The 22,940-nt window shown below is 62.7% G+C and overlaps 2 protein-coding genes across 8 annotated transcripts in view; one reads left to right on the top strand and one right to left on the bottom strand.

The window, feature by feature from the left end:
* The first annotated feature begins 178 nt into the window (after nt 1–178).
* On the top strand, nt 179–3,036 carry LPXN (leupaxin). The gene is given in 10 exon segments (XM_039553463.1): nt 179–283; nt 1,025–1,128; nt 1,241–1,296; nt 1,503–1,608; nt 1,684–1,833; nt 1,914–2,087; nt 2,168–2,249; nt 2,445–2,593; nt 2,668–2,823; nt 2,825–3,036. Coding segments are annotated over 10 exon segments (1,101 nt in total). The 5' UTR covers nt 179–270; the 3' UTR covers nt 2,936–3,036.
* A 325-nt stretch (nt 3,037–3,361) lies between these two features.
* Nucleotides 3,362–22,940, bottom strand: part of CTNND1 (catenin delta 1) — a 28,794-nt gene continuing 9,215 nt past the window's right edge. For 2 of the 7 annotated variants that reach the window (XM_039553453.1, XM_039553454.1), the window contains exons 2-20: nt 16,677–16,795; nt 15,625–15,938; nt 14,534–14,605; nt 14,125–14,283; nt 13,397–13,929; nt 9,979–10,442; nt 9,697–9,880; nt 9,323–9,440; nt 8,857–9,010; nt 8,450–8,467; nt 8,129–8,197; nt 7,543–7,670; nt 7,270–7,420; nt 6,840–7,032; nt 6,635–6,749; nt 6,037–6,124; nt 5,639–5,686; nt 5,436–5,533; nt 5,062–5,288 (exon numbers count right to left, since the gene is read on the bottom strand). In XM_039553453.1, coding sequence (XP_039409387.1) covers nt 5,184–5,288; nt 5,436–5,533; nt 5,639–5,686; nt 6,037–6,124; nt 6,635–6,749; nt 6,840–7,032; nt 7,270–7,420; nt 7,543–7,670; nt 8,129–8,197; nt 8,450–8,467; nt 8,857–9,010; nt 9,323–9,440; nt 9,697–9,880; nt 9,979–10,442; nt 13,397–13,929; nt 14,125–14,283; nt 14,534–14,605; nt 15,625–15,819 — 2,892 coding nt within the window. In that variant the 5' untranslated portion in view covers nt 15,820–15,938; nt 16,677–16,795 and the 3' untranslated portion in view covers nt 5,062–5,183. Of the gene's footprint in view, nt 5,028–5,061; nt 5,289–5,435; nt 5,534–5,638; nt 5,687–6,036; nt 6,125–6,634; nt 6,750–6,839; nt 7,033–7,269; nt 7,421–7,542; nt 7,671–8,128; nt 8,198–8,449; nt 8,468–8,856; nt 9,011–9,322; nt 9,441–9,696; nt 9,881–9,978; nt 10,443–13,396; nt 13,930–14,124; nt 14,284–14,533; nt 14,606–15,624; nt 15,939–16,676; nt 21,430–22,940 lie in introns of those variants that run through there. The other 5 variants (XM_039553457.1, XM_039553456.1, XM_039553452.1 and 2 more) reach the window with 5 other exon arrangements.

Below are 22,940 nucleotides of genomic sequence, written 5' to 3'. Positions count from 1 at the left end.
CACCCCCATCCTGGCTTCTGGAGCTCCTTGGGCAGCCTGTTGGCCAGTTTCTCCCCTCCGCAGCCCCAGCCTGGGCTGTTGGTGGGTCCCCGTGCCCCAGCTGTGCCCGTCACACGTGGTGTGAGGCACGCAGCCCACAGAGGAAACCCTGGGTGACAAACCCCGGCGCGGGGGGCGGAGGCGAGACCGGAACAGAGCTGGCGCAGCCTCGACTGCCGTCTCAGCGCCTCGGGGTGCTGCCCCTGCCCTGGGACCCCACGCCAAGGCAGGATGGAGGATTTGGGTAAGTTGGGCCTCTCCGGAGCTGGTTCTGCAGCCAGGGCTGGCTTGGGGTCATGCTTTCGGCACCTCCGGGGAGCCTTTTCCTTCCTCTGCCTCAGGACTGGGAGGGGGTGCTGCAGAGGGGCAGCCATGGAGCCCTGCTCCCTCCTGTGCCTCCCCCGTGCCAAGGGACCAATGGGGCCGATGGTCGAGCGAGCACTTGGCCAAAAATGGAGCGAGCTTGAGAGCAGGAAATGGGCTGCGGCAGCACCACAATCCCCGCTGCAGCCAGTGGGAGCTGGGAGCCATCCCTGGCCTGGCCTGGGGGAGCAGCCACTCTGCTGGGAGCACTCCCTGTGTCCCAGTGTGAGGGACAGCCAAGGCAGAGAGGCAAAAGCAGAAAGGAAAAGCGCTCGCCCCTCCTTGGGGGAAGTGGTGCTCCGGGCACGCAGGATGGGCCCAGGGTGAGCTTTTCCCTGCCAGGGCTCGTGCTGGGTCAAGCTGAGGACTGGCAGAGGTTTCTTTGCTGGCCAGGGATGGTGTACGGGGGCAGGACCCGTTGCGCCGCTCTTTGGGAAGGTGGGCACGTCCTGCACTGGGATGGGGGTCTCAGGGAGGGTGCTCAGGGCCCCTCGGGGCACTGGCAGCTGGCCAGCAGGACCTGCTGTGACACTCCTTTTGCTCCTGAGGCTTTGGGAGTGGTACAAGAGCGCAGGGTGGGCAGCTAGTGGCTGTGAGGCCTGACCTGGGCGTCTCGGTGCAGATGCTTTGCTGGCAGAACTGGAGCAGAGCTCCTGCCTGGCCTCCAAGGACCGCGTGCCACAGGGATCAAGCTCCTGCCAGGATGCCCAGCATGGTACCCTGAAGGTAATGCCTGGGCACAGAGAGCCCTCAGCTCGTGATGGGGTGCTGGAGCCGGGCAGGGGAAGCTGCCAGGGGAGCAGCCTGAGGGCTCTGCCACAAGGGTTTGTCCTTCCAGGTGCCGCTGCCACCTCGAGCTCCGCCTCCAGGAGAAGGTTCGGATTCAGTGTACAGGTGAAAATGGCCGTGGGAGGGCGAAGCCATCTGGGGCTGTCCGTTCCTTGCTGGGGTCTGCCATCCAGGGTCACCTGGGACAGATTGTACCCTGCAGTGTTCCGTGCGGTGGCCTGTGGGAAAGGGCTGTGTTGGCAGGGGTGGAGGGGTCTCAGTCCTGGCCTTGGGGTGGACACCACAGCACCTCCCCTCTCTGCCATGTCCAGCACCCCCGTGCCAGTCCCAAAGCCGCTGCTCCCCTCACCCCCACCGACGGAGGCCGCCCGGCAGCTGGATGAGCTCCTGGCCGACCTGGGCCACACGCAGAGCAAGGTGAGCCTTAGCCCGGGGCCAGGCACTTGGGGGGCTTGGGCCTCACCCAGCCCTCACCACCCTCCTTCCCGGCAGCTGGCAGCTACAGGACAGGGAGCCGGGGTGCCCGCGGAGTCCTTGCTGGACGATATGCTGGGCAGCCTCACCCGGGACCTGCAGGAGCTGGGCATCACGGCTGCACCCGCCGGCCTCTGCGCTGCCTGCTGCAAGCCCATCGCTGGCAAGGTGAGCCCCCGCCGCCAGCCCGGCACCCCTGGGCATCCCCCCGGAGCCACCCTTGCAGCCCCCGTGCCTCCTCCCCACAGGTGCTCACAGCCCTGGGCAAAACCTGGCACCCCGAGCACTTCACCTGCGCCCGCTGCGGGCAGGAGCTGGACAAGGGGCCCTTCTTCGAGCAGGGTGGGCAGGCGTTCTGTGAGGAGGATTATCACCAGGCCTTCTCCCCCCGCTGTGCCTACTGCGCCGGCCCCATCCGTGAGGTGAGTGAGTGAGTGACCCCCCTGCCCTCCCTCGCCAGCCCCCACCACCACCAGCCCCCTCACCTCGGCTTTTCCTGCAGAAAGTCCTCACGGCCCTGGAGCAGACCTGGCACCCCGAGCACTTCTTCTGTGCCCACTGTGGGAAGGTGTTCGGAGAGGAGGGTATGTCCCAAGGAACAGGTGTGGGGGTCCTGCCCCCATCCCAGGTATCCCCTGCCCTTGCACTTACCGCCTCATCTGACAGCTCCCCACAGTCTCCTCCTTGCCTTCTGTCCTGGGCACCACCATGTCCATGTCCCGCTGCCCCCAGCAGGAGCTGTCCCCAGGCGGGTGCCCATCCCAATCTCCTCCCCACAGGGTTCCTGGAGCACAACAGGAAGCCGTACTGCCACCAGGACTTCCTGGCCCTGTTTGCCCCCAAATGCCGGGGCTGCGAGCGCCCTGTCACGGACAACTACCTATCGGCCTTGGAGGGTGTCTGGCACACCGAGTGCTTCGTGTGCACGGTGAGTGACGGCGGGGAGGCACGGAATGGCTGCGTTCCCAGGGCCGTGCCAGCCTTCCCCTCTCCTTCCCCCAGGAGTGCCTGACTGGCTTCACCGGCGGGTCCTTCTTCGAGCTGGAGGGGCGGCCCTACTGCGAGCTGCACTTCCACCAGCGGCAGGGCACCATCTGCCACGGCTGCAGCCGCCCCGTCACCGGGCGCTGCATCACGGCCGCGGGGCGCAGGTACCACCCCCGAGCACTTTGTCTGCACCTACTGCCTGGGCCGGCTGCACAAGGGCACCTTCCGCGAGTGCGGCGACAAGATGTACTGCCAGCCCTGCCACGACAAGCTCTTCGTCTGAGCCCCAGGTACCCAGCACAGCCACCTGCCTGGACGTCCCCAGCACCGTCCTCACCACCAGCATGCCTGGCCTCGGCCCTGCTGACCCAAACACGCCTCACGTCCCACCCATCAACATCCCTGGTGTGGGTCCCGCTCAGCCAACTGTCCCCAGCCTTGCTGCTGCCAAGCCAGGCCTCGCTCCCTGCAAGACATCCCTGGCATTTGCCCCCTGGACCTGAAGCAATAAAAGAACCTGGGTCCTGCCTCTTCTCTGCTCACTGGTGGCTTTGGGGATGAGGGTCCAAGGCAAAGTGGGAGGGCTGAAAAATACCGCATGGTTTGTCACAAAGTGACACCTCTGGGAGCCACGGAGACCAGCACCATGCCTGGAAAAGGCACTTGGGCCCAGCAGCAAAGCCAGAAACACCAAAGGGGCAGGCGCGCATCACACTTTAAAAACTTTATTTATATAAAAAAATCATTTTGTTTTAAAAGCGTTACAAGAGTGTGCACAGGAATCAGACAAGGAACGGCTTGGCGCTTCCCCCTCCCCGCCTCCTTGGCCCCCCTCCCCACCAGGGCTGAGGAGGAGAGAAGGGGGATGCTGGCTTTTTGGTTCATTTGGAATTAAAAATTAAAAAAGGAATTAGTGTTTTACATATTTAAAGGAAAAGAGAAGAGTTAGACCCCAGAACAAAACCCAACCGAGCTGAGGTGGGGCTGGAAGCAGGGCAGGCCCAGCCAGAACTGGGGGTGAACTGGGGCAGGAGCAAGGCACCAGCTCCGCCCCACCACCTCCCCGCGCCCCGGAGAGCCCGCCCGGGGGGAGCCCCGGGCTGGGAGGGCTCCTGCTCCAGTTTGCAGCCTCCTGCAGAGGCTTCCAGTTTGCACAGGGAGCCCCAGGGCCTCCCGAAAGATCACAGCACATGGATGTGCCCCAGCACCACAGCCAAGAGGAGGAGGAGGAGGAGGAGGAGCATATCCCAGCTCCCGCGGCAGCCCAGGCCAGGATGCCGATGAGCACCCCCTGCACCCTCTGAGAGAGGGCAGGGGAGCTGGGTTCCCCCCAGACAGGCTCCCAGCCCCACTGCAGACAGGTAAGGCTCCCAGTGGGGAAGGGAAGAGCTCAGCCCTGCCAGAAGCCCGGGAAACTCCCCTTTCCCAGGGAAGCAGCTGGACAGTACGATTCAAAGAGCTATTTCACAGTGGCAAAAGAAAGGCACGTGTCAAGAGAAAGTCAGCAGGGCAGCGCCGGGGGATCCCGGCTCCAGGTGCCCGGCACAGTGCGCCCTGAACCGCCCGCTCTCCCCAAAACCCGAATCTCCTCCCTCCGCGGGACCCCGGCCCACGCCCCCCCTCCTCACAGAAGGATCCTCCTCACACAGGCACTGGGGTGGGAGCCAGGGCCCCATCCAGACCCCTCTGCAGGATCCAGAGCTGGATCTCCCCCTTCCCACGCCCTCGAAGCCTCATCTAGAGCAAAGCAAGAGACATTATTGCTGCTTTTCCTTCCTCTCGCCCCCCCGCGCCTCCAGCCCCCGGACTCTGGTCCTGCAGCCCTCAGGGAGGAGGGATGCTCCTGTTGTCCCCACGGCCCCGGCTGAAGAGTGATCCTGCACAAAAAAATATATCCTATAGGCAACAAAACCAAACCAAAAACAAGGCGGCGGCGAGTGAGGTCCCAGTCCCTGTCCCTGCAGACGCCTCGGAGCAGGGCGAAGGTGTGGGAGAGAAGGCAGCTCCTGGTCAAGGCAGAGATCCGAGTCCTTGTGCAGCATCCACGCCGGCTGATCCGGCAGAGTCAGGCAGGAAGGTTTAACTCTCAGGAAGAGGGAGGTGGTGGAGGATGGGAGGAGGAGGAGTTGTTCTCAGTGGTGGTGTCCCAGAACAGGGAGGTGCAGCGGCCCGAGGAGACCGAGTGGGCCCGGGCTGCCCCGGGGACCCGGCCCAGGCGTTTGGCTGGATGGTTGGCACAGAGAGTCCAGCAAAAATTCCAACAATAAGACAAGGTAAAAGTCGGTCCATTCCACCATGAAGAGTTATATATTTATATATATAATATATTATCAACCCAAACGGAGTGGAGGCAGGGAGGCCAGCTAGATCTTCTGCTGTGGAGAGAGAGAGAGGGGGGGACAGGCATTAAGGCTGGAGCAGGGGCAAGGGCGGAGGCAGGATCACGGCACCAGTGATTGCAGCAGCAGTGATTGGAGCAGGATTTGGCTGGCCAAGCACCCCTAAGAGCACAGCAGGATCTGTCACCACTGTCAGATTGGGCAGGACACCGTGGGACATACCGACACGGGGGAGGGCACAGCAGCATCTTCCTCTGCCTCCTCTACCTCGGGCTGAGACTCCTGCCCCTCCTCCTGCTGCAGACACACGGGGTTAGTAGGGGGCCATGGCATGGGGGGTGTTAGTTGTGGGAGCCCAGCTCTCCCCTCCTCTGCCAGCCAGGACAGCAATGCGGCATTTCCTGCACCCATCCCACTCTTCCCGAGTTCAGGAGAACTGCTCACCATCAGCGGCGCTGCCTTCACCGGCTCCATCTCCCCGAGGTCACCGGATCGGTCCAGCGTCCTGCCGTGGTCCCTCTCGTTGAGCGTGGAATAGTTGTCTGGAGCAGGAGAGGGGACAGTCGGTCAGTCTGCTGCACCACCCCCGCAGCAGATGTGAACTCTGCCCCACTCCCCACATACCGAGGGAGGGTCCCCTCTCCTACCTGGTCCCATGTTGCTCATCTGGATCTCCTCCCGGGAGGATTTCTTGTCTACAAGCATGGGAGAGCACATCAGGGACAGTCCCTGCAGCCAGGAGCCGCAGAGGAACTGCTCCCTGCCCCGGCTGGGGGAGCCCGGGCACAGCTGCAGCTGCAGCTCTGTGACCCAAGGACACCACAGGACCTAAGGTGCCAGCCCCAAGAAGCCATCTAAGGCCCAAACTGACAGCTCTGATGTCCAGGAAAGCCACCCAAGTCCCAGACTGATGGCCTTGTGTGAGCAGCTCTGGCTGCCAGGGGAGCCAAAGCTGAAGAGCAGGGAGGGGACCAACACCAGCTGCCCTGGGTACCCATGAGGCAGAGGGACGATGGCGGGCACGGTGCTGAAGGTGGGCACATACCTGTTTTTTGGTTCCTGTCGATGAGAGGCAAGGTGCTGTCATCAAAGGAGTTGCCTCCCTGGGTCCGAGAGGCATTGCTCAGGTTCACCTACCATAACAGACAGTGACCACTCAAACCCTGGGCCCGGAGGCTCCTTCCCACCAGCACTAGCACAAACCCAGGAGCCCTCCCACGGCCCTTGAGGAAGGGGCCCAAAGTAACCAGAGGGTGCTGAAGCCCCCACTGCACCCCTGTCAGAATGGGGGGGCCTGCCTGGACCAGGGTAGTGCCCGGCCCTCCAGCAGCAAGGGCAGTCCCCGCTTTTGGGAAGGAAACTGAGCCTGGGAGAACCTCATTCTTCAGCACTGCCACAGCAGCACTTGGGGTGACAAAATTCCTGCCTCATGCTCATGTGGGACAGGGGCACAACACTTTACAGAGTGCTCCGAGCAGAGACTTCCTGCTGGCCATTGGCTGAAAAACAGCACAGGGACACCTCTGCGAGTGCCCAGTGCCACCAGCAGGGTGAAGAGCTGCAGGCCAGTACTGCCAAGCTCCAGGAACACCCTCCTCCCTGCTGCAGGACCCCCCACCAACCGCCCCAGGGCATCCCCGCACCTGGAAATCTGACTTCTTCCAGCCTTCCTTCTCAAGGGGCTTCCGCAGCTCCTTATAGCCCCAGACTGTCTGCAGGACGAGGGCGGCTGCCCGGACTTCTCTCTCTGAGCGGTTCCTAGGAAGAGGCGAAGGAAGAGATGTTTGGAAACCTGGAGACAGTGAAGTCCCTCTCCACCCCCAGCATCATCCTTTGAGCAGAGCCTACCCAGATTTGTTGATCAGCACAAGCTTCTCGATGCCCTGTGTTTCCCGGAGCTTCTTGGCCGCCTCGAGGTTGTCCACGATCACTTCATTGATGGTGTTGAGGATTGACACTACTGTGTCCTCAGAGAGGTTTTTGGCAGGGGTCTGCTGGCCTCCAGGCAGGTTCTTCACCAGGTTGGGGATGGCATGTTTGCCTGGGAAGGATAAAGAGCTGGGCATGAGCAAGCAGGCAACAGGACTGAAGGGAAAACCACCGGCAGGTGACCCATTGTGCTGCCCCTCTCTGCAGAGCTCAGCACTCTCTGCTCTGGGCGGGGGCAGCAGACAGAAGCTGGGCTGACGCTGTGCCCACGCACTTCCCCGGCAGCCAGGAGGAGGAGGAGGAAGCTCCTGCCTAGCCCGCGTGGGTACAGGGAGCATGCCGTCCTCACCGATCAGCTCCTTGTTGCGCAGGTCCACAGCCAGGTTGCGCAGGGCCCCGGACGCCGCTTTCACCACGCGCTCGCTGTCGTGGGTCAGGAGGTCGGCGATGGCGGAGAGCCCCTTCTCCTGGCGCAGGGCCGAGCGGATGTAGCGGCCGTACTGCGGGGAGGCACGGGGCCACCGCGTCACCCGGGGCTGGGCACACCTGCCGGCCCCACGGGCGGTGCTCCCGGCCGCCCGGGCCCCCTCCCTGCCACGCCGCCAGCTCTGCGGGCACTCACCGTCCAGCTGCCCGCGCACAGGTTCTGGATGGCTCCAGCCGAAGCCTCCAGGATAGCTGGGGTCTTGCTTTCCTTCAGGAGGGAGATGTATATCCGCACCACTTCTGGCTGGAAGAGGAGCTCGTAGCCTGCCGGGAGCACATGGGTAGGAAGGGCTTATCCAAGGGCTCCACTAGCGTCTGCCTAATCCAAAGGGGCACTGCTGGGCAGACGAGGCTGGAAGCTTCTTCCCAGGCTCCCAGGGGGTGGGATCCTTGGCACAGAGGGCCAGGCTGCCCCAGGGTACCAGAGACTCCAGCCGCTGCTTGGCCAGGGGCTGTGATTGACCCCCTGGAGCAGTACTTCCCTCTGAAGGGCGGCTGTCCTGAGGCAGCGCTGACCTCATCCATGCACAAGATCCTCACAACTACTGGCAGAGCTCCCGTTTTAACAAGCCCTTGGGCATTCCTGCTCCAAACCCAACTTCTGCCCATCGGAGAGGCTCACTTGAATAGGAAACAGCTCCTCTTGCTTGCTCCTCTCCCAGGCTGCTGTGGCAAAAGCTGCCCTGACACCCAAGCCCTGCATAATTGCTCAAGGAGCATACCTTTGGCTGGAGTTGTTCTTTTGGGAAAATCCACTGTGTCGGCACCAGGGTCTTCCGGGAGCTTTTTACCTTCAAATGGCAAGTGGAGAGGCGTGAGACTCCTCCTCTCCCCACCCACCTCGGCCCAACAGCTCTTTGCCACTTGCAGGAACAAGCCCAGAGGCGAGCTGAAGCCAAGCAACCAGCGTGTCCCAGGAGAGGACATTGGGGGCATTAGCCACGCTGCAGGCAGAACGTGCCCAGCTGGGGAGGGGGGACAAAGAGAGCTGGAGAAAGCACCCAATTAAACCACAGGAAAAGTAAAACCAAGAGCGCACTCACCTCTGGAGAACCACTCGTCTATTGGTGAGGCGGAAGAAGGACAGGAGAGAGGGGAGGCAGGAGAAGAGAGGTGCCGACAGCGTCATGGGGCAGATCATTTGGCAAGAAAGCAAAGGGGAGGGGAAGGGGTAACACAGGAGACAAGGGAAGGCGTGGAATTAATGGACATGTATCCGTCACCATCCCGCCACCACGGACACCCACCACAGCTTGTGTCAAACACTTTGGGGCAAGCCAAGCAGCAGCTCCCAGAGCCAGGGAAGCAGGGACCACTGCACCTCTGGAGAAAGCTGCCCCCTCCAGCCTTCACACGAGATGCCCCAGTAGGAGCACAGAGACCCCAGACCACCCTCGAGAGCCGCCTCTGTCCCCCTCCCTCCCCTCCCTGCTGCTGCTGGCACACGAACCTTTGCCTTTCTTGGCCCCAAAGCAGCTGGCGGCGTGGGGCCCGGCATTGTTGGCAGGGGCAAGGGGCGTCTCCTGGTAGCGCTCGGCGTGGGGGATCTCGCGGTGGACTTGGTAGGACAGGTTCCTCAGCAGGCACACACAGTTCTCCACCAGCTGGGGAGAGAACCAGAGCGTCTGACTGAGACGCTGGGAGCAGCACTCCAGCTCTGCGAGCGAGGGCCCGACCCAGCCTTCAGCTTAAAGCTCAAGGAAAACCCAAGCCAAGACCTTAACCCAGGCAGACTGGGAAGCCCTGAGCCAGGGACAGCAGCGTGGGGATGAGTGACACAACCAGGCCCCCGCTGGGGAGGCCAACATTGCTACCCCAAACCGCAGGATGAGAGCCAGACACCTCCTGGTCCAACTGCGCCAGGTGCACCCCACGCAGGCTCTCCCTTTCCCGACACCAGCCCCGCTGTGGGGTACCTTGCTGTCCGAGTCCTTCTGGCCGATCTCGGACTGCACGATGTAGATCAGGGCGTCCACCAGCCCGTCACATTCCCGCAGCTTCCGACGGGCCTCGCTCCGCTCCGAGCTCACGTTCCTGGCAGGCAGGAGAGAACCGTCACCGGAGAGACAGCTGAGAGCAGGCGAGGGGCAGCCCGCACCCCGCAGAGCTCAAGAGAGAAAACGGCTCCTGTGGCTCCCCTCACCGAGGGGAAACGCCTCCAAACTCAGGGTCTGCGTCACCAGCAGCTGTCTTAGCAGAGCAGCTGCTCCACAGACCCCTGAAGTGCCAGGAACAGCCCGGAAAGAGTGTTGCAGCCCAAACCCAGGCCAGTGCTCTGACAGATCCATACCTAAGGCAGCCAGCGGTGTTGGTGAGCACTGACTCCCACTCTATATGGCGGGGTTTGGAGTCCTCGTTGGGCTCCCGCTCCCAGCCGGAGCGGGGAATGACCACCTCATCCGTCAGGGCATGTAGTGCATGATCCACAATGGCCATCTTGATGGAGTCGTGCGAGGAGAGGTTCCACAGCGTCCCTGCAACGCCACAAGCAGAAGGTGAGCACTCGGACCCTGGTCACAGACCCCACCCCAGGGCCCAGCCTGCCCTGCCCTGCCCTCCCTGGAGTCACTACCTGTGATGACCTCGGTGAGGTCCATGTCGTGGGCCTTGCGCAGCAGGCGCACCAGCGCAGGCACGCCGTCGCAGTTCTTGATGGCGATCTTGTTATCCTGGTCCTTGCCGAAGGAGATGTTCTTGAGGGCTCCGCAGGCGCCGTAGTGCACCTCCTTCTTGGGGTGGTCCAGCAGCCCCACGAGCACGGGGATGCCCTTCAGCCGGCGCACCTCCGTCTTCACCTTGTCGTTGCGGTAGCACAGGTGCTGCAGGTAGGCGGCCGCGTTGGACTTGACGGCGTCCAGCCGGAAGCTCAGCATGGCTATGACCTCCGGCAGCTCCGGCTGGCGCCAGTTCCCTGGGGCCGGGCCGCCTTTCCGCAGGCTGTCCAGGCTGGCCAGGCTGCCCCGCTCGTGCTGGGCCAGCGGGGCCCAGTAGTACCGGTCGGGGGCCACGTCATCCACCAGCATGTCTTCATAACTCCTAGGAGAGAGGACAGAGGGTGTCTGAGCACAATCCCGGACCTGGGGGAGGCTGTGCCCCCTCCAGCCCACCAGAAGGGATGAAGCTGGATCCTGGTCTCTGAGCCCTGTGGAAGCAGGAGCCAGCCCTGGGGCACGGGCAAGAGCCAGCCCCACAGGCAAGGTGCACTGCTGCCCACCCCCGTCCTGACCAGGAGCAGCTCATCCACAGACTGGCAGCGCAGGGAATGAGCCCAAAAAAGCACACGGAAGTTTGAAGTGTTAACTACTGCCCCACATGCCGAAGTGACATTTCACACTCCCAGAACACACACATCATCTCAAACCCCAGATTCTCCCATTTTTGCAGTCACTGGCACTATAATCCTTCCCCCACACAGGCAGAGGAATCCAGTGATTTCCAACAGAAAGGGATGGGAGGGAACAGCTCCGTCACCCCTGCTGTGCCAGGACACTGAGGACATTCAAACAAGACCCAAGGAGAGGCTTCCACTCTCTGCTCTGGCTCACACCTGCCCCAGGGGCTGCTCAGCCACCTCCCGAGCTCCTGGATCAGGCACACTCAGCTCCTGCCCATGAGCCTCCTGACAAGGATGGTGGCAGGTCCTGCTGCTGCCACCACGTCCCTTCCTACAGCCTCTGGTACAGGACTTGCCCAAGCCACCAGCTTTAGAGCCGCTTGCGCAGCCACGCACCCACCGGGCGCTGTGGCACCGCCGTGGTGCGGCGGCGGGCTGCCCGGCTGGCTTCCAGCAGGTCCCAGTGGGGACCACGCCTGGCTGCTCAGAGGTGCCGAGGAGCAGCAGCAGCACAAGGCTGGAGCGGGACGCGGCCACCAACACTTGCCAACACGGCTGGCAGCTGATCCCGCTCCCGTGCCAAGACTCAAGCTCCGTGGAAGGGAGGTCCCATCCCGCCACAGTGCCAGATCCCACCCTGCAAGTGTGGGGGATTCCACCTCCTGCGGTGCCGGATCCCCCCCCAGGCAAGACGGGGCTGGGCAGGGAGCAGGAAGGACCTCCCTTCCCTCCTTCCCTGCAGAGGGAGCTCCGAGAAGAGCCCCAGAGCAGGGGCCGGAGCTCTCCGCGGCCGACGGCAGCCAGCGCGCGCGGTGTCCCGCGGCTCGAGGCGCTCCTTCGGCTCCGCGTGCCTGGCGAGCTGCCTCCCCGAAGGGAAGTCGTTAACAGCCAGGCTCCTGCTCAAGACAAACATCTCTGAGGCGGGGGGACGCTGCTCTCCCTGTTCCCATCGCTGCGAGCTGGGCAGCCCGTGTGGACGGTAACTGAGAAGGTGAGGGACAAGCCAAGCTCAACAGCGCCTGGATTCCACAGATTGCTGTGATCTTTATCGCTCTCTCTGCCCGGGGAGGGGGAGCCGGCTCAGGGGCCCACCAACCCATCTTTCATACCCTGAGTCGCTCCCACAACTCCAACAGAGTTGACCTCTCCCTGCATGACCCACATCCCCCAGCCTCCCACCCGGCTGCAGCTCCTGCACTTGGCTCCTGTAACCCCTGTCCTCCAGGACCTGGAGGAGCAGGAGCAAAGACACCTTCCTGTGCAGCAGAGAGGGCTTGTGGTCTCAAAGGCCACCCAGGACACAGCCCAGGGAAAGTACACGAGCCAGAGTCTCTGTCTGGCCAAGCAGCCAGGGGTTGGACACACCCGTGTAACCCCTTCTGCCCAAGATGTTCCCTGAGGGATGAGACCTGATGGCCATGTGCTCAAAACTGCCCACACTGGCTCGTCCCCGGCTGCCCAAGGGGGGAAAAGCCTGGAGCAGCCCTGCCTGCCCTCCTCCAGCCGGCACAAGCTGCACAAAGCGAGGACGCCGAGCAAATCCATCTGGGTGAGCAACCGCCCTGACTGGTTCAGCAGAGCCCAGGAGCACTTGTGCTGGCACCAGCCACAAGGACAGACAAAGCTGCTCCTTTGGTCCCTCTCGCAGCCAGGAGCTACCCCGGATTTACAGCATGCACCTGGATTGGGCAGATCTCCACAGGGGCTGGCAAGAGTCTCCTCTCCCCCAGGTCTCTCTCCGTGTTGTCTCTGTTTTGTGTCCCAGGATTTTAGGCAGCCTGTGCTGAGCCTTACCTGTCTGCCTGGGCCCACTCTGGGGCACTCAGGAGGTGCTGATACAGTCCCTTCCCCATCTCCAGGACTCTGGCTCAGCCCCTCGCTCCACTGCTACCTCACCACCCCCAGAGCCATCCCCCAGCACCTGCCCAAAGTCCTGCTGACAGCCCAGCAAGGAGCAGAGCAGGAAGCAGTACTTGCGCAGGGACAGCTGGCACCAGAGATCAACGGGCAGGAGTCACGACCTCAGGCATGTGACATCCTGAATGCCTGGCAGGGCAGGAAGGAGCTCCAGGACCCTGCTCTGGCCTCCGAGGGCAGCACAGCCCAGCAAGCTGGAGGAGCCGCCATCGCCACAGACACACAAGGAGGAGAAGCTGCTGCTGCTGCTGCCGAACAGGTTGAGCAGCTTCTCCCACCCTGCCCTGTGGCAGGGTCGGGCTGTGCAGGAACGCTCCCGGGGCACTGTGGGGCCAAGCCCTGCTCACCCCAGCCTGGGCTCAGCTCCGCTTCCCGGGGCTGCTCTTGGCTCAGAGAGAGCACAATCGTGGGACTGCAGCTGCTCCCGACACACAGCCCACACAGGCACCACTCCCAGAGGGATGCACCACACTGGGGCACACACGGCCCTGGTGGCACAGAGGGAAGGGCCTGGAGCTACATCCAGCTGCCCACCGGAACTCCTGGCTGCAGGACGACCGGCTCAATTAGCACCCAGGTTTAACCACCAATTAAGCGGACAATTAGAAGCGGATGCAAGTTTTCTCCTGCGTGAGCCACGTGTGACTCAGCTCAAAGTGTCGTGTCCGTGGTCCTCCCTCCTCCAAGGAGGGTGAAGTTCAAGGGACCCCAGAGCACCCCAGAGCCTCCTGCCACGTACCTGAGCCGCCGCCGAGCGTCAGACGGGGTCCCCGCCCTCCTGGCCGTGCCGTAGTCAGACATGAGCCCGTAGTCCACGTCTTCAAAGCCCACGCTGCGCTGGTCATCCTCCAGGCCGTAGGGCTCGGGGTGGAAATGGTTGAGGTCCATGTTGCTGCCCCCGACGCGCACCTGGGGCTGGGGGCCGTAGATGTCCTGGCGGCTGGGGGCGCGGTAGGTGTCCATGGAGGGGCGGTAGCGCTCGTCGATGCGGGTGACGCGGGACAGGCTGCCGTAGCTGTGGTCGCTGCCCGGGTACCCGTCCTCGTAGGGGCGGCCGTAGCCGTCGGGGTAGTGGTAGTTGCGAGGGAGGGTGGCTGTGCCCGCCTGGCCCAGGTAGCTGCCGGGGCCCCCGTTGCCGTTCTTGCGGAAGTTCCTGTCCATGGTCTGGACGTAGTTGCTGGTGACGGGGGACGTTTCCAAAGGCAGCCCGTCAGGCCCCACCGGCACCTGCTGCACCGTCCGGGTGGTCACGGTCTTCACCACTTTCTTCACCTGGAAGGGGTGACACGTGCGCAGGACACGCTCACATCAGGAAACCCACCATGTCCCTGCGTCCCCACATTCCCCTGCCGGCCCAGCACTTTACTTCAGGACCATTTCACGCCCTGTTTCAGCTCATGGCAGAGCACCCAGCCACCAGGGTCCCCCACCGTGCCCTGTCCCTCCATGGTGTCCCCAGGCCTGTACCGTGGTCTCTGTACGCCGGGTTGTCCCATCATCCGATGTCTCCACAGACACAACTGACATGGCCCCTTCCGGGTCCTCCTCCATGGTGTACGTCTCCTCCACGATCTGGCCCGGGTCCTGCATCCTGGGGATTGTGCTGTACAAGAGGTGGCTGTGGTCCTGACGGGAGAAAGCAACAGGCAGTCAGACCCTGTCACCAGTCTGGACCTTCCTGGGAGTCAGCTGGATGAGAGATCTTTCCTCACAGGGAGCCCTGATACCTTTCGGAAGACGGTACCTTTAAGCCAGAGTGGCCACATGAGAAGCCCAAGTCACCCTCTCCCAGTTGGAATGGGGACACTGGGGCACTGTCCTGGACCCTCCCCCAGCAAGGAGGCTGCCCGCAGCCAGAGGGCCGAGCTCCCCCTACCTGTGGCCCGTTGAGCTTCAGATCTGAATACTTCTGCCTTTCCAGGTCAGCATCGCCCAGGAAACGTCCGTTCTGAAACACAGCAGGGCAGCAGGCCTGTTACTACACGGATCCACCACGCATCCATCCTCACCTCCCTGCAGGGCCCTGAGCAGCCCGTCTCACGCATCGGACAGACACACCCGCCGTGCACCCCACGGGAGCCCCAGGAGAGGAACGTACTCCTCAGGGGTCTGTGCCATGTGCAGCAGAACCTCCTCTGGGCCAGCCTGGGGAACAGTCGGAGGAGACACCCTGACATCCCAGCTCTCCCGCACGCTCCTGATGGAATGGCCACGACCTTTCCCTGCTCCCCAGCAGGGCCCCGGACACCTTCCACATCTCCTGAGGCAGGAGCCACCAGTGACCCCAGAGGCCCCCCCGGGCCTGGGGGAACCGCGCGGTGGCCGATCGCAGGGTGCTGCTGTTTGACACTTGAACTCTTCCTCTGTCCATCCTGCCCTGCCCCACAGGTCCCTCCTGGCACCACCACCTTCCACAGCCGGAAAGGCACCCGGCTCCTGCACACCACCACGCACCAGCCCTCCGGGCACCCCTCTCCAAGACTGAGCCTGAGAAAGTGAGGAGACACCTCAAGCCAAGGCAGATGAGACCACATTTCCAGCCCTGCAGAGAAGATCTCTCCAAGCCCTGCTTTGGCCGTGGGGGGACCGACAGACTCCAGGGATTTGCCCTTTGTCACACACAGAGGGAGACACGCAGCCCCCAGCCCCAGCATTTCGGCTGCCCTCCAAGCAGCCGAGTGGGATGGGGAGCAGAGATGCCCTGGAACTCAGCACAGCCGACCTCTGACCTTCCCAAAACCAGAGCAGAGCCGACCTGGCAGCAAGACCCTCCAGGCTGGCACCTCCTCCCCCGAAGCCTCTGTCTGCCGAGGGAGGCCTGCGCACCCCCAGACCAACTCCAGTACACCAGTGCCACAAGAACAGCTGGGCCCTCCTCCTCTTCCCGTATCCAAGGAGGGCTGAGGGAAGGCAGCTCCGGGGGCTCCAGGAGCCTGTGCACGCCCCTCTGCCGAGGGGGTGTTTTACCTGGTGCCGCCGGGTGAGCGTGCCGTTGGCCAAGCCCGGGCCGGCGTCCTGTGGGGAGACCCGCACTCGCTCCAGCTGGGCTGAGACATGGCGCCGTTCCTCCTCCAGGGCCCGGGTCAGCTTCTCGAACTGTGCCTCCTGCTCCTTGACAGAGGCAAGGATGCTGGCGGTCGACTCCACTTCCGAGTCGTCCATGGGTGACGGGTGCCCAGGGTGGGCAGGGCGGGGGGCACAGGGAGGCACAAGCGAAGGCGGCTTGGTGGCAAGGTGAGGGTGGGAAAAGTGACCTCAAAGGGCAGGAGCCCCTCTCTTCACTGCACATGATTTTGGGGGAGGAAAGGAGGAGAGAAGAGCGGTCAGAAGAGACTGATTTCATTAAGACAGATTTTCAGAACAGGGGAAAAAAAAAAAAAAAAAAAAATCTTACGGCATTAACACCCGCTCCCACCCATCACCAGAGAGCTGGCAAGAGGGTCCTGGAGCAGGACTCAGATGCAAACTGCCCCAGCGTTAAAGCCTGGAAAAATGTCACTGTGGGGCCAGAAGCTCCCCCCAGCACACCAAACAGGTGGGGCTGAGCCAGGTTCAGAAGAGCTGCTGTGGGCTGAGGGAAAACCTCATGGGTAAGGAAAAGCTGTGGGCAGGAAGTGCAGGAGGGGAGGGCATGTCCCTGGGGTGGGGCAGGGGACACTCCTGAAGAACAAGAAGTGACCCACATCCCACCGCTTCCTCCAGGGAAGGGCGGAGGGAGAGGGCCCTGTCACTTATCTGCTCCCTCCTCCTTGGTGTGGTAAGAGATGGGGAGACGGCCCTGGCTCCACAGCTCCTTCCTAGCCAGGAAAGGGGATGGAATGCAATGGGATCCCACTAATGGGGATCCCATCAGCCCCTGTGACTGCTGCCAAAACTCACCACCCTCCAGGGATGCTCAGCCCACAGACCAAGGAATGGGCTTTGGCCTGGACCCCTCCAACATCCCCGCCCAAAGGAGAACAGCAAGTGAGCCACAATCAACATTTTGGTACAGAAAGGCAATATTGTTCCATACAGACCTGTTAGAGGAGGAAGCTCAGGTTTGATTGGCAAAGGCACGGGACAGCCAGGTCTAGACGCAGAGAGTCATGGGAGAAACAGCCCAGCCACCACAGTGAGGAAGCAGGAGGGAAGAGAGCTGCAGGGACAGCGGGAGCAGGTCAAAATCACACACGAGAACTCCAAACAGGAGGTAGGGCAGGCACGGAGCTGGGAAACGGGCGCCTCTCTCCCACCCCCTCCCCTCTGAAGGATGGGCAGCGTCTGGAAGGGCCGGTGGGCGGCAAACGCGGCGCTGCTCCCACAACAGCCCCCAGCTCTACAGAGACTCCAGCACCCCTCAGAGAAACGGCAGAAGCGGGGAGGAGTGGCCAGGGCTCAGCCCTCCACCCCTCCCGCGCAGCCCGGCTGAGTCCCTGCAAGCCCGAGAGGTTTTCCCAAAGCTGTGCAGTCACGGCAGGCGTGTGGGGACTCGCTCGAGCCGGGCAGGCGGCACAGAGGCTGCTTTCCCACGGTCTCCAGCACCGGCTCTGCCCACTCTGCTCCCCGGTGCCACCGCCCCGGAGCGCCGATAAGGACGACCCGGGGCTGAGAGCTCGCTTAGGCAGCATCCCTGCTCCCAGCACCTCCTGCAGCCCCTCGGGACCCAGCCTGCAGCACATGCTGGTGCACAGGAGCTCAGTAAAGACTCTTCTGGTCCGTCACACCCCTCCCCACTCCTCCTGCGGCTCTGCTCCCCAAAGCCTCCCTCGGGTGCAGGCGCGTGTCAGCCACGGTGGCACCGCCGCGACGGAGCCCAGCCACGCAGGGTGGACGCTTTCCAAGCGCTTTGGAGGGTGCCCACAGCACGTTCCGCCATCTGGTCACTGCCACTCTGTCATCTGCCTTCATCAGTAAAAAAATCCAGTTGCTCTACTCGTGCCCACGTGGTGCCCAGCAGGAGAAGGAGCTGTGGCACACCCAGCCAAGCCCGGCACCCTGGGAGGAACGCGGCCCACCACCCTCTGGAGCACAGGCAAGCTTTTGGAGGCTCCCAGACACAACTCCTGGCGCATGCACGAAGCTTTCCACCCCTCCCACCTCGCGGCAGGTACTCCCTGAGGCTTTTCCAACCGATCAGCTGCCCGAGCCTTGTATGGAAATGCAGGGATGGCTCTGACCCTTGCTGCTCACTTGCCCTGCGGACTTGCAGGATTCTCCAAAGGAGAGGCTCGGTGCCTCCCAGAACACTGCTGACACATCCCAACTCTCATCCCTGAGTAGCACTCCGTATCTCTGGTGGGCTACCACCCACTTTAAGCAGGGACACAGATCCTCAGCCTTTCCAGGGCTCCCTGACGGAAGGGGAGCAGCTCCTTGCCACATCCCAGTATTGTCCAGCAGGACACAGGGCAGTCCTACCACCCCACGAAACAGCAGCATCCAAAATCCCAGCCAGCAGTCCCCCGGCTCGTTGGGATTTGTTTCCAGACTGGTATTTCAGCAAACCCTTTAAAGGAGGGGAACAGCCCCCTGTGGACGAGGGATCCTCCACAACATGGCCTTGTCCAAGCAGCTGTGCTCCCCAGCCAGCCCTCAACTGTGCCAATGCAGAACAGGCAGATTTTTAGGGCACGGGAGGGCAGAGGCAGCGCCCTGACTCCAAGGAGAGACTTGGCTAGTCTGGTCTCATGAAGAGGATCACGCCTGCAGCAAGTGTGGACTAGCAGGGTCTGGCTCTGTGGGAACCATGGACAGGAGAGACGGGAGCCCCAGGAGATCCCCTTGGTCCCACACAGCTGCCAGGCAGGGCCCGCACAGCCCACTGGGCCGCCCCAGCCCCAAGTCCCCACCTCTGCATGTTCCCTGGGAATGGGGCTGGGAAACATGGACACTAACAATGAAACCTGCAGGGCTGTTAGGGCCCCAGATAAGGGGCCAGAGCAGCTGCGAGGCTGTTTCCTTCCCGTCCCTTCCACAGGGAGTAAACACAACAGCAGGGGAAGGAACAGGACAGGTCCCGCACCCTCCGGCTCCTGCCCCCTCGCACCCGCAAATCCACCAGTGGATGCTCAGGAGGGGCCACCCTGAGGGTCTCTCAGCAGGATCAGGCCACGTTAAGCAGAGAGACTCGGTGTCAGGGGCCATGCTGCCTGCACAGTCGCCATTCCTGCCCTGAGCACTGGACATGGCTCCACAAGGGGCAAGAGGTGCCAGCAGAACGGGGCCTCTCCCAGTTTTCCTCCACCACCAGGACACACCAGCTCCCTCCGCCCTCGTTCCAGCCATTGCCTCTATCGATCTGGGATTAAAGACATAATTATGAAGAGGCAGTGCCAGGTCCAGAGAGGCCAGCAAGAGCTGTCCCCGCAGACACAGCCAACGCCATCCCGGCTGGAGCACGGCCATTCCCTGGGTTTGGCACACAACCTCCAAACTCGGCCCTACACCCCTCAGCCGTGAAGAAACCGCCCCAGATTCAGGGACGGGGCACAGCACAGCCACTCGACGCATCCCAATGCCTGTTTGGGGCACTCAGTGGCCATCTCCGGAGCGAGGCAGGGAGGGCAGGAAGGGGAGAGCCTCAGTTATGCATCCTGCTCCCTCCAGCCAGTGAGCTGCTTGTGACAGCGCAAAGCCAAGTACACAGGAACCCGCAAGGGTAAAATTCCAGGGATCGCTTTGCGCCCATTCCTCCCCCTCCTCTTCCCCCCAGCCTCTGAAGATCCAACTACAGAGCATTCTTCCAGAGCCAGACCCTGACCGGCTCTGAGGATGGCTCATGAAGGCCCTTTCATCATGAGAGAGGCACTTGCTGACACACCCGTTACTTAAAAACCCCAGCAAGCCAAAAATATTTCAGCTGGCTCAGTTCAGGGCAAACCAAAAAGCATAAGGACAAAGCACACCCTGAGCGGCTTCACCCCAGGGGCAGAACCCTTTCCGTTCCCCCAGCAGTCAGTACGAGGGAACACCAGGGAACAACGCAGTGACCCAGGAAGCTCCACATCTAAATCCCCCTGGCCTTATCTCCCAACTTCCCAGCACCAGCCCCACCCTGTGCTGTGCCCACAGGTCCCAAAGCCAGAGCGGGTCCACTGGAGAGATGTCACAGAGCCTCGGGAGCAGAGCTGCTTGCTGGCCAGCAGGCAGCTGCCAGCCCACCTGTGTGCACAGAGCTTCCCCACCACGATCTTCCAGTTTGCATAAAGGCTTGGCCAGAGCCGGACAGGCACCCCAGACCCTGAGCCCTCCACAGCTCTCCAGCTGCAGCCAGCTTTGACACGGCAGGTTCTTCCAAAACCTCTCACCCTGGCTTCTTCTGGCAGAACTGCCTTCCCACAGAACAAATCCTTTGCCTGGAAAAATAAATTTCCAGGGCCAAACCACAGACATACCCTCTTAGAGTTCACCTGCACCCTCCTGTGCCAGAGGATGGAGTCCAGGCCTTGAAGGCTCCCCACCAGGAGCGTTTTCCTGGAGTCTGCCACGGAAAGATTAACCCCAGGGCCCAGACCGAGCCAACAGATGGGGAATTGTACTCCACAGACCAGGGAAAATGGACAAGATCCGGCAGATAAGACTCAGGCTGGAGGCTTGACAGGCAGCACCACTGCAGCACAGGGGATCTCCAGCATAGTCCTCTACGTGGATTCTTCCAACAACCTGCTCCAGCCCTGCTCCATGCCCCAAGTCCCTGGAGAGCTGTCACCCAAAGGTCTTGGGATCCCTGGGGCTAAGGCCGCTGCCTCAGCACAGAACACTTGGGGCAAAGTTCAACCCAAGCACCTGCCAAGTCAGAATCTCCTCTGCCACATCATCCCTGCCCCAGCAGCCTGCTAAGGGACGCACCAGGCGCCCACGGCCATCGTCCTGCGGCCACCAGGGAGGGGGAACAGAACGGCATCGGCTCTGTCTGCCACGTCCCGGCCCTTCACGCAGCTTCACCGCTTGTTTGAGACCCCCGGACACCTGTCCAGCGCGCGGCAAGGTTTGTCACCATGGCCAGACACCCTTGGCAGCCCCCACACCGTGAAGCATGAGCAGAGCCCTTCTCCTCCAGCTCCATCAGAGCCAGGACGGACACAGCCCCTCATCCAGGCTGGCTGAGCCCCCGTGGGGCTCCTGGGCCAGACCCACCTGCCACGCTGACAAGAAGGGATGCGCTTCCTGAGGAATTTTGCAACACAGTCCCCAACTCTGCTCCGATAACTGGCCTTTCCCTCTCAGCCCGAGGGCCTGAGGAGAGCCAGCTGGCTGCCCGCTCTCTGAAAGCTCTCAGCACCAGACCCTGTCCTCGAGAAAGAGAGGAAGCAACGAATTCTCCCGGTTGCAGCTGCCTATCATGATGCACTTAGGAAAACAGAAACTCCATCAATAATTCAAGCCTGCAGTTGTCCGAGTGCTCGCAGTGCACTTGCTCTGCACAGGCTCACAGCCCTGCTAATTCACCACAGACTTCTGGTCAGTCTCAATTACCTAAAAAATAAATGAGCCAGCATCCTTGGCATCTTTCCCCATGCTGAGCGCAGGGTGCAGGCTCACACATCAACCCTTAGACCTCAGCCTGGCCAAAGCAGCAGGGCACGGGAGGGGAGACCACGGGCCCAGGCTCACCTGCTCCTGTGTCCAGCTCAGAGCGCCTACAGCCCTCAGGCCATGGGGGAAGCAGGACAGCTGGTGGTGGGCAGTAGATCCCACATCCCTGTGTGGGTGAAGGAGAGTTTTGGCTGCTTTTCTCTCTCCCCCAGAGGCAGGAAGGTGCCCACAGCCATCACTGCAGAGCAGCCCACCCTTGAGGGACCCCTGCCCAGGACTACATCCTCACTGCCAGGCTGTGTGAGGCCCCTTGCCCCCATTCCCCAGCATACCCTGGCCCTGCCAGACGCTACATCGGACGAGAGGTTTCCCTGCCTCCTGCCCTGGGCTCCAGGAGGGCTCTTCCTGCCGGCAGGTCACAGAGCACGGTGGACTTCGGGCAGGCTGGCAGGTGGCCAGGAAAGGGCTGCTCCAGCGGCAGGTCGGACACCGCCCTGGGCGCCTGCCTGCTCCGGCCCAGCCCCACCTTCCCCGTGGGGAGCCGTGCCCCAGGTGCCGGTCACGGCAGGAGCCCGGCGGGTGAACACCCAGGAGCGGCGCCGCGGGCGGGGACAGGCAGGGAGCCGTTCCTCCTCCGCCCGTCACACCCAACTGGTTGGACTGGCAGCGGGATCGCCACCTGGCCTACCTCACCTGCCGCCGCCAGTGCCAGGGATGACAATGGCCACGTAGCCGGGACGGGTTGGGAAAGCCTCCCTTCAGAGAGGGGAGTCACCTGGAGACGCAAGCCGGGTGCAGATCGCACCTTATAAGGGAGCGGGCCGGCAGCCAGGGAGCAGGATGAGGAGGGAGCGATAAGGGCAGGGTGGGGCTGGAGGGGAGGAAGCAGAAGGAAGCAGGAGTGTGGGTCGTTCCCTCAGCCAGGGCAGGGGGCCGAGAACGGAGATACCGATCGGGTCTGCAGGACGGGTCTGGACACAGCCGACGTTGTGAAACACGGGCGATCCCCCGGGGAAGGGATCTGTCCCTGGCTGCGCTGAGGTCACCGGGCCGGTGCCATCCCGGCAGGGCCAAGAGTGAGGCAGCCGAGCACGGAGCGGCGCAGGATCGGCTGTGGAGAGCTGCGATTGTTCTGCTGGAATGCCAGCAATCCTGCGGCGGGGCAGCTGTCCTCCCAGGCACGCCAGGGGCCACTCGCCCGCCTCCGAGCACGGCCAGGACACAGCATGCCAGGAGCTCCTTCCCTCCAGGAGAGCCGGGAAGCTGCCGACCCTCTGCACCGGCTGGATGGAGCACCACGGCGAGGGGAAGGGAGACGAGCTTCCCTCGGCATTTTAAGGGAGGAGAGGACCGCAGGAGGGCAGCCAAGCGGCCGGGCTCCGGGCAGAGACTCTGTCCGCCCGCAGCCCCCAAGCGGGACGGCCACAGGGCCGGAGCCTTCCTGCCAGCAACATCCCGCTGCATCCCACTGCCCCACTGCTCCCATGGGGCACTGCCTCGAAGGTCCCCGCCCTGGGGACAGCAGCAAGCAGGGTCCCAGACGCCCCTCTGCACCAGCCCCACGGCTCACACCCCCAGGCCCAGGAGATTCACATGTCGGGAGCCCTGCAGCAGCACAAAGGCGGCTCTCTCTCCTCGCTGTGGGAATTCGCAGCTGAGCGCTCGGCAGGGACAAAGGGATTTCACAGGCACATCCCCAGCCGGCGGCCGGCCTCCCTCCCCCCGGCGTCCCCGCTTCCTGTCACAGTAGCGCCAGACCTCGGGGG

Source organism: Corvus cornix, chromosome 5 (genome assembly GCF_000738735.6).
Source record: "Corvus cornix cornix isolate S_Up_H32 chromosome 5, ASM73873v5, whole genome shotgun sequence".
NCBI lineage: Eukaryota > Metazoa > Chordata > Aves > Passeriformes > Corvidae > Corvus > Corvus cornix.
The sequence above is the reverse complement of the archived record's forward strand: the minus strand, read 5'-3'. Positions and strand labels throughout refer to the sequence as shown.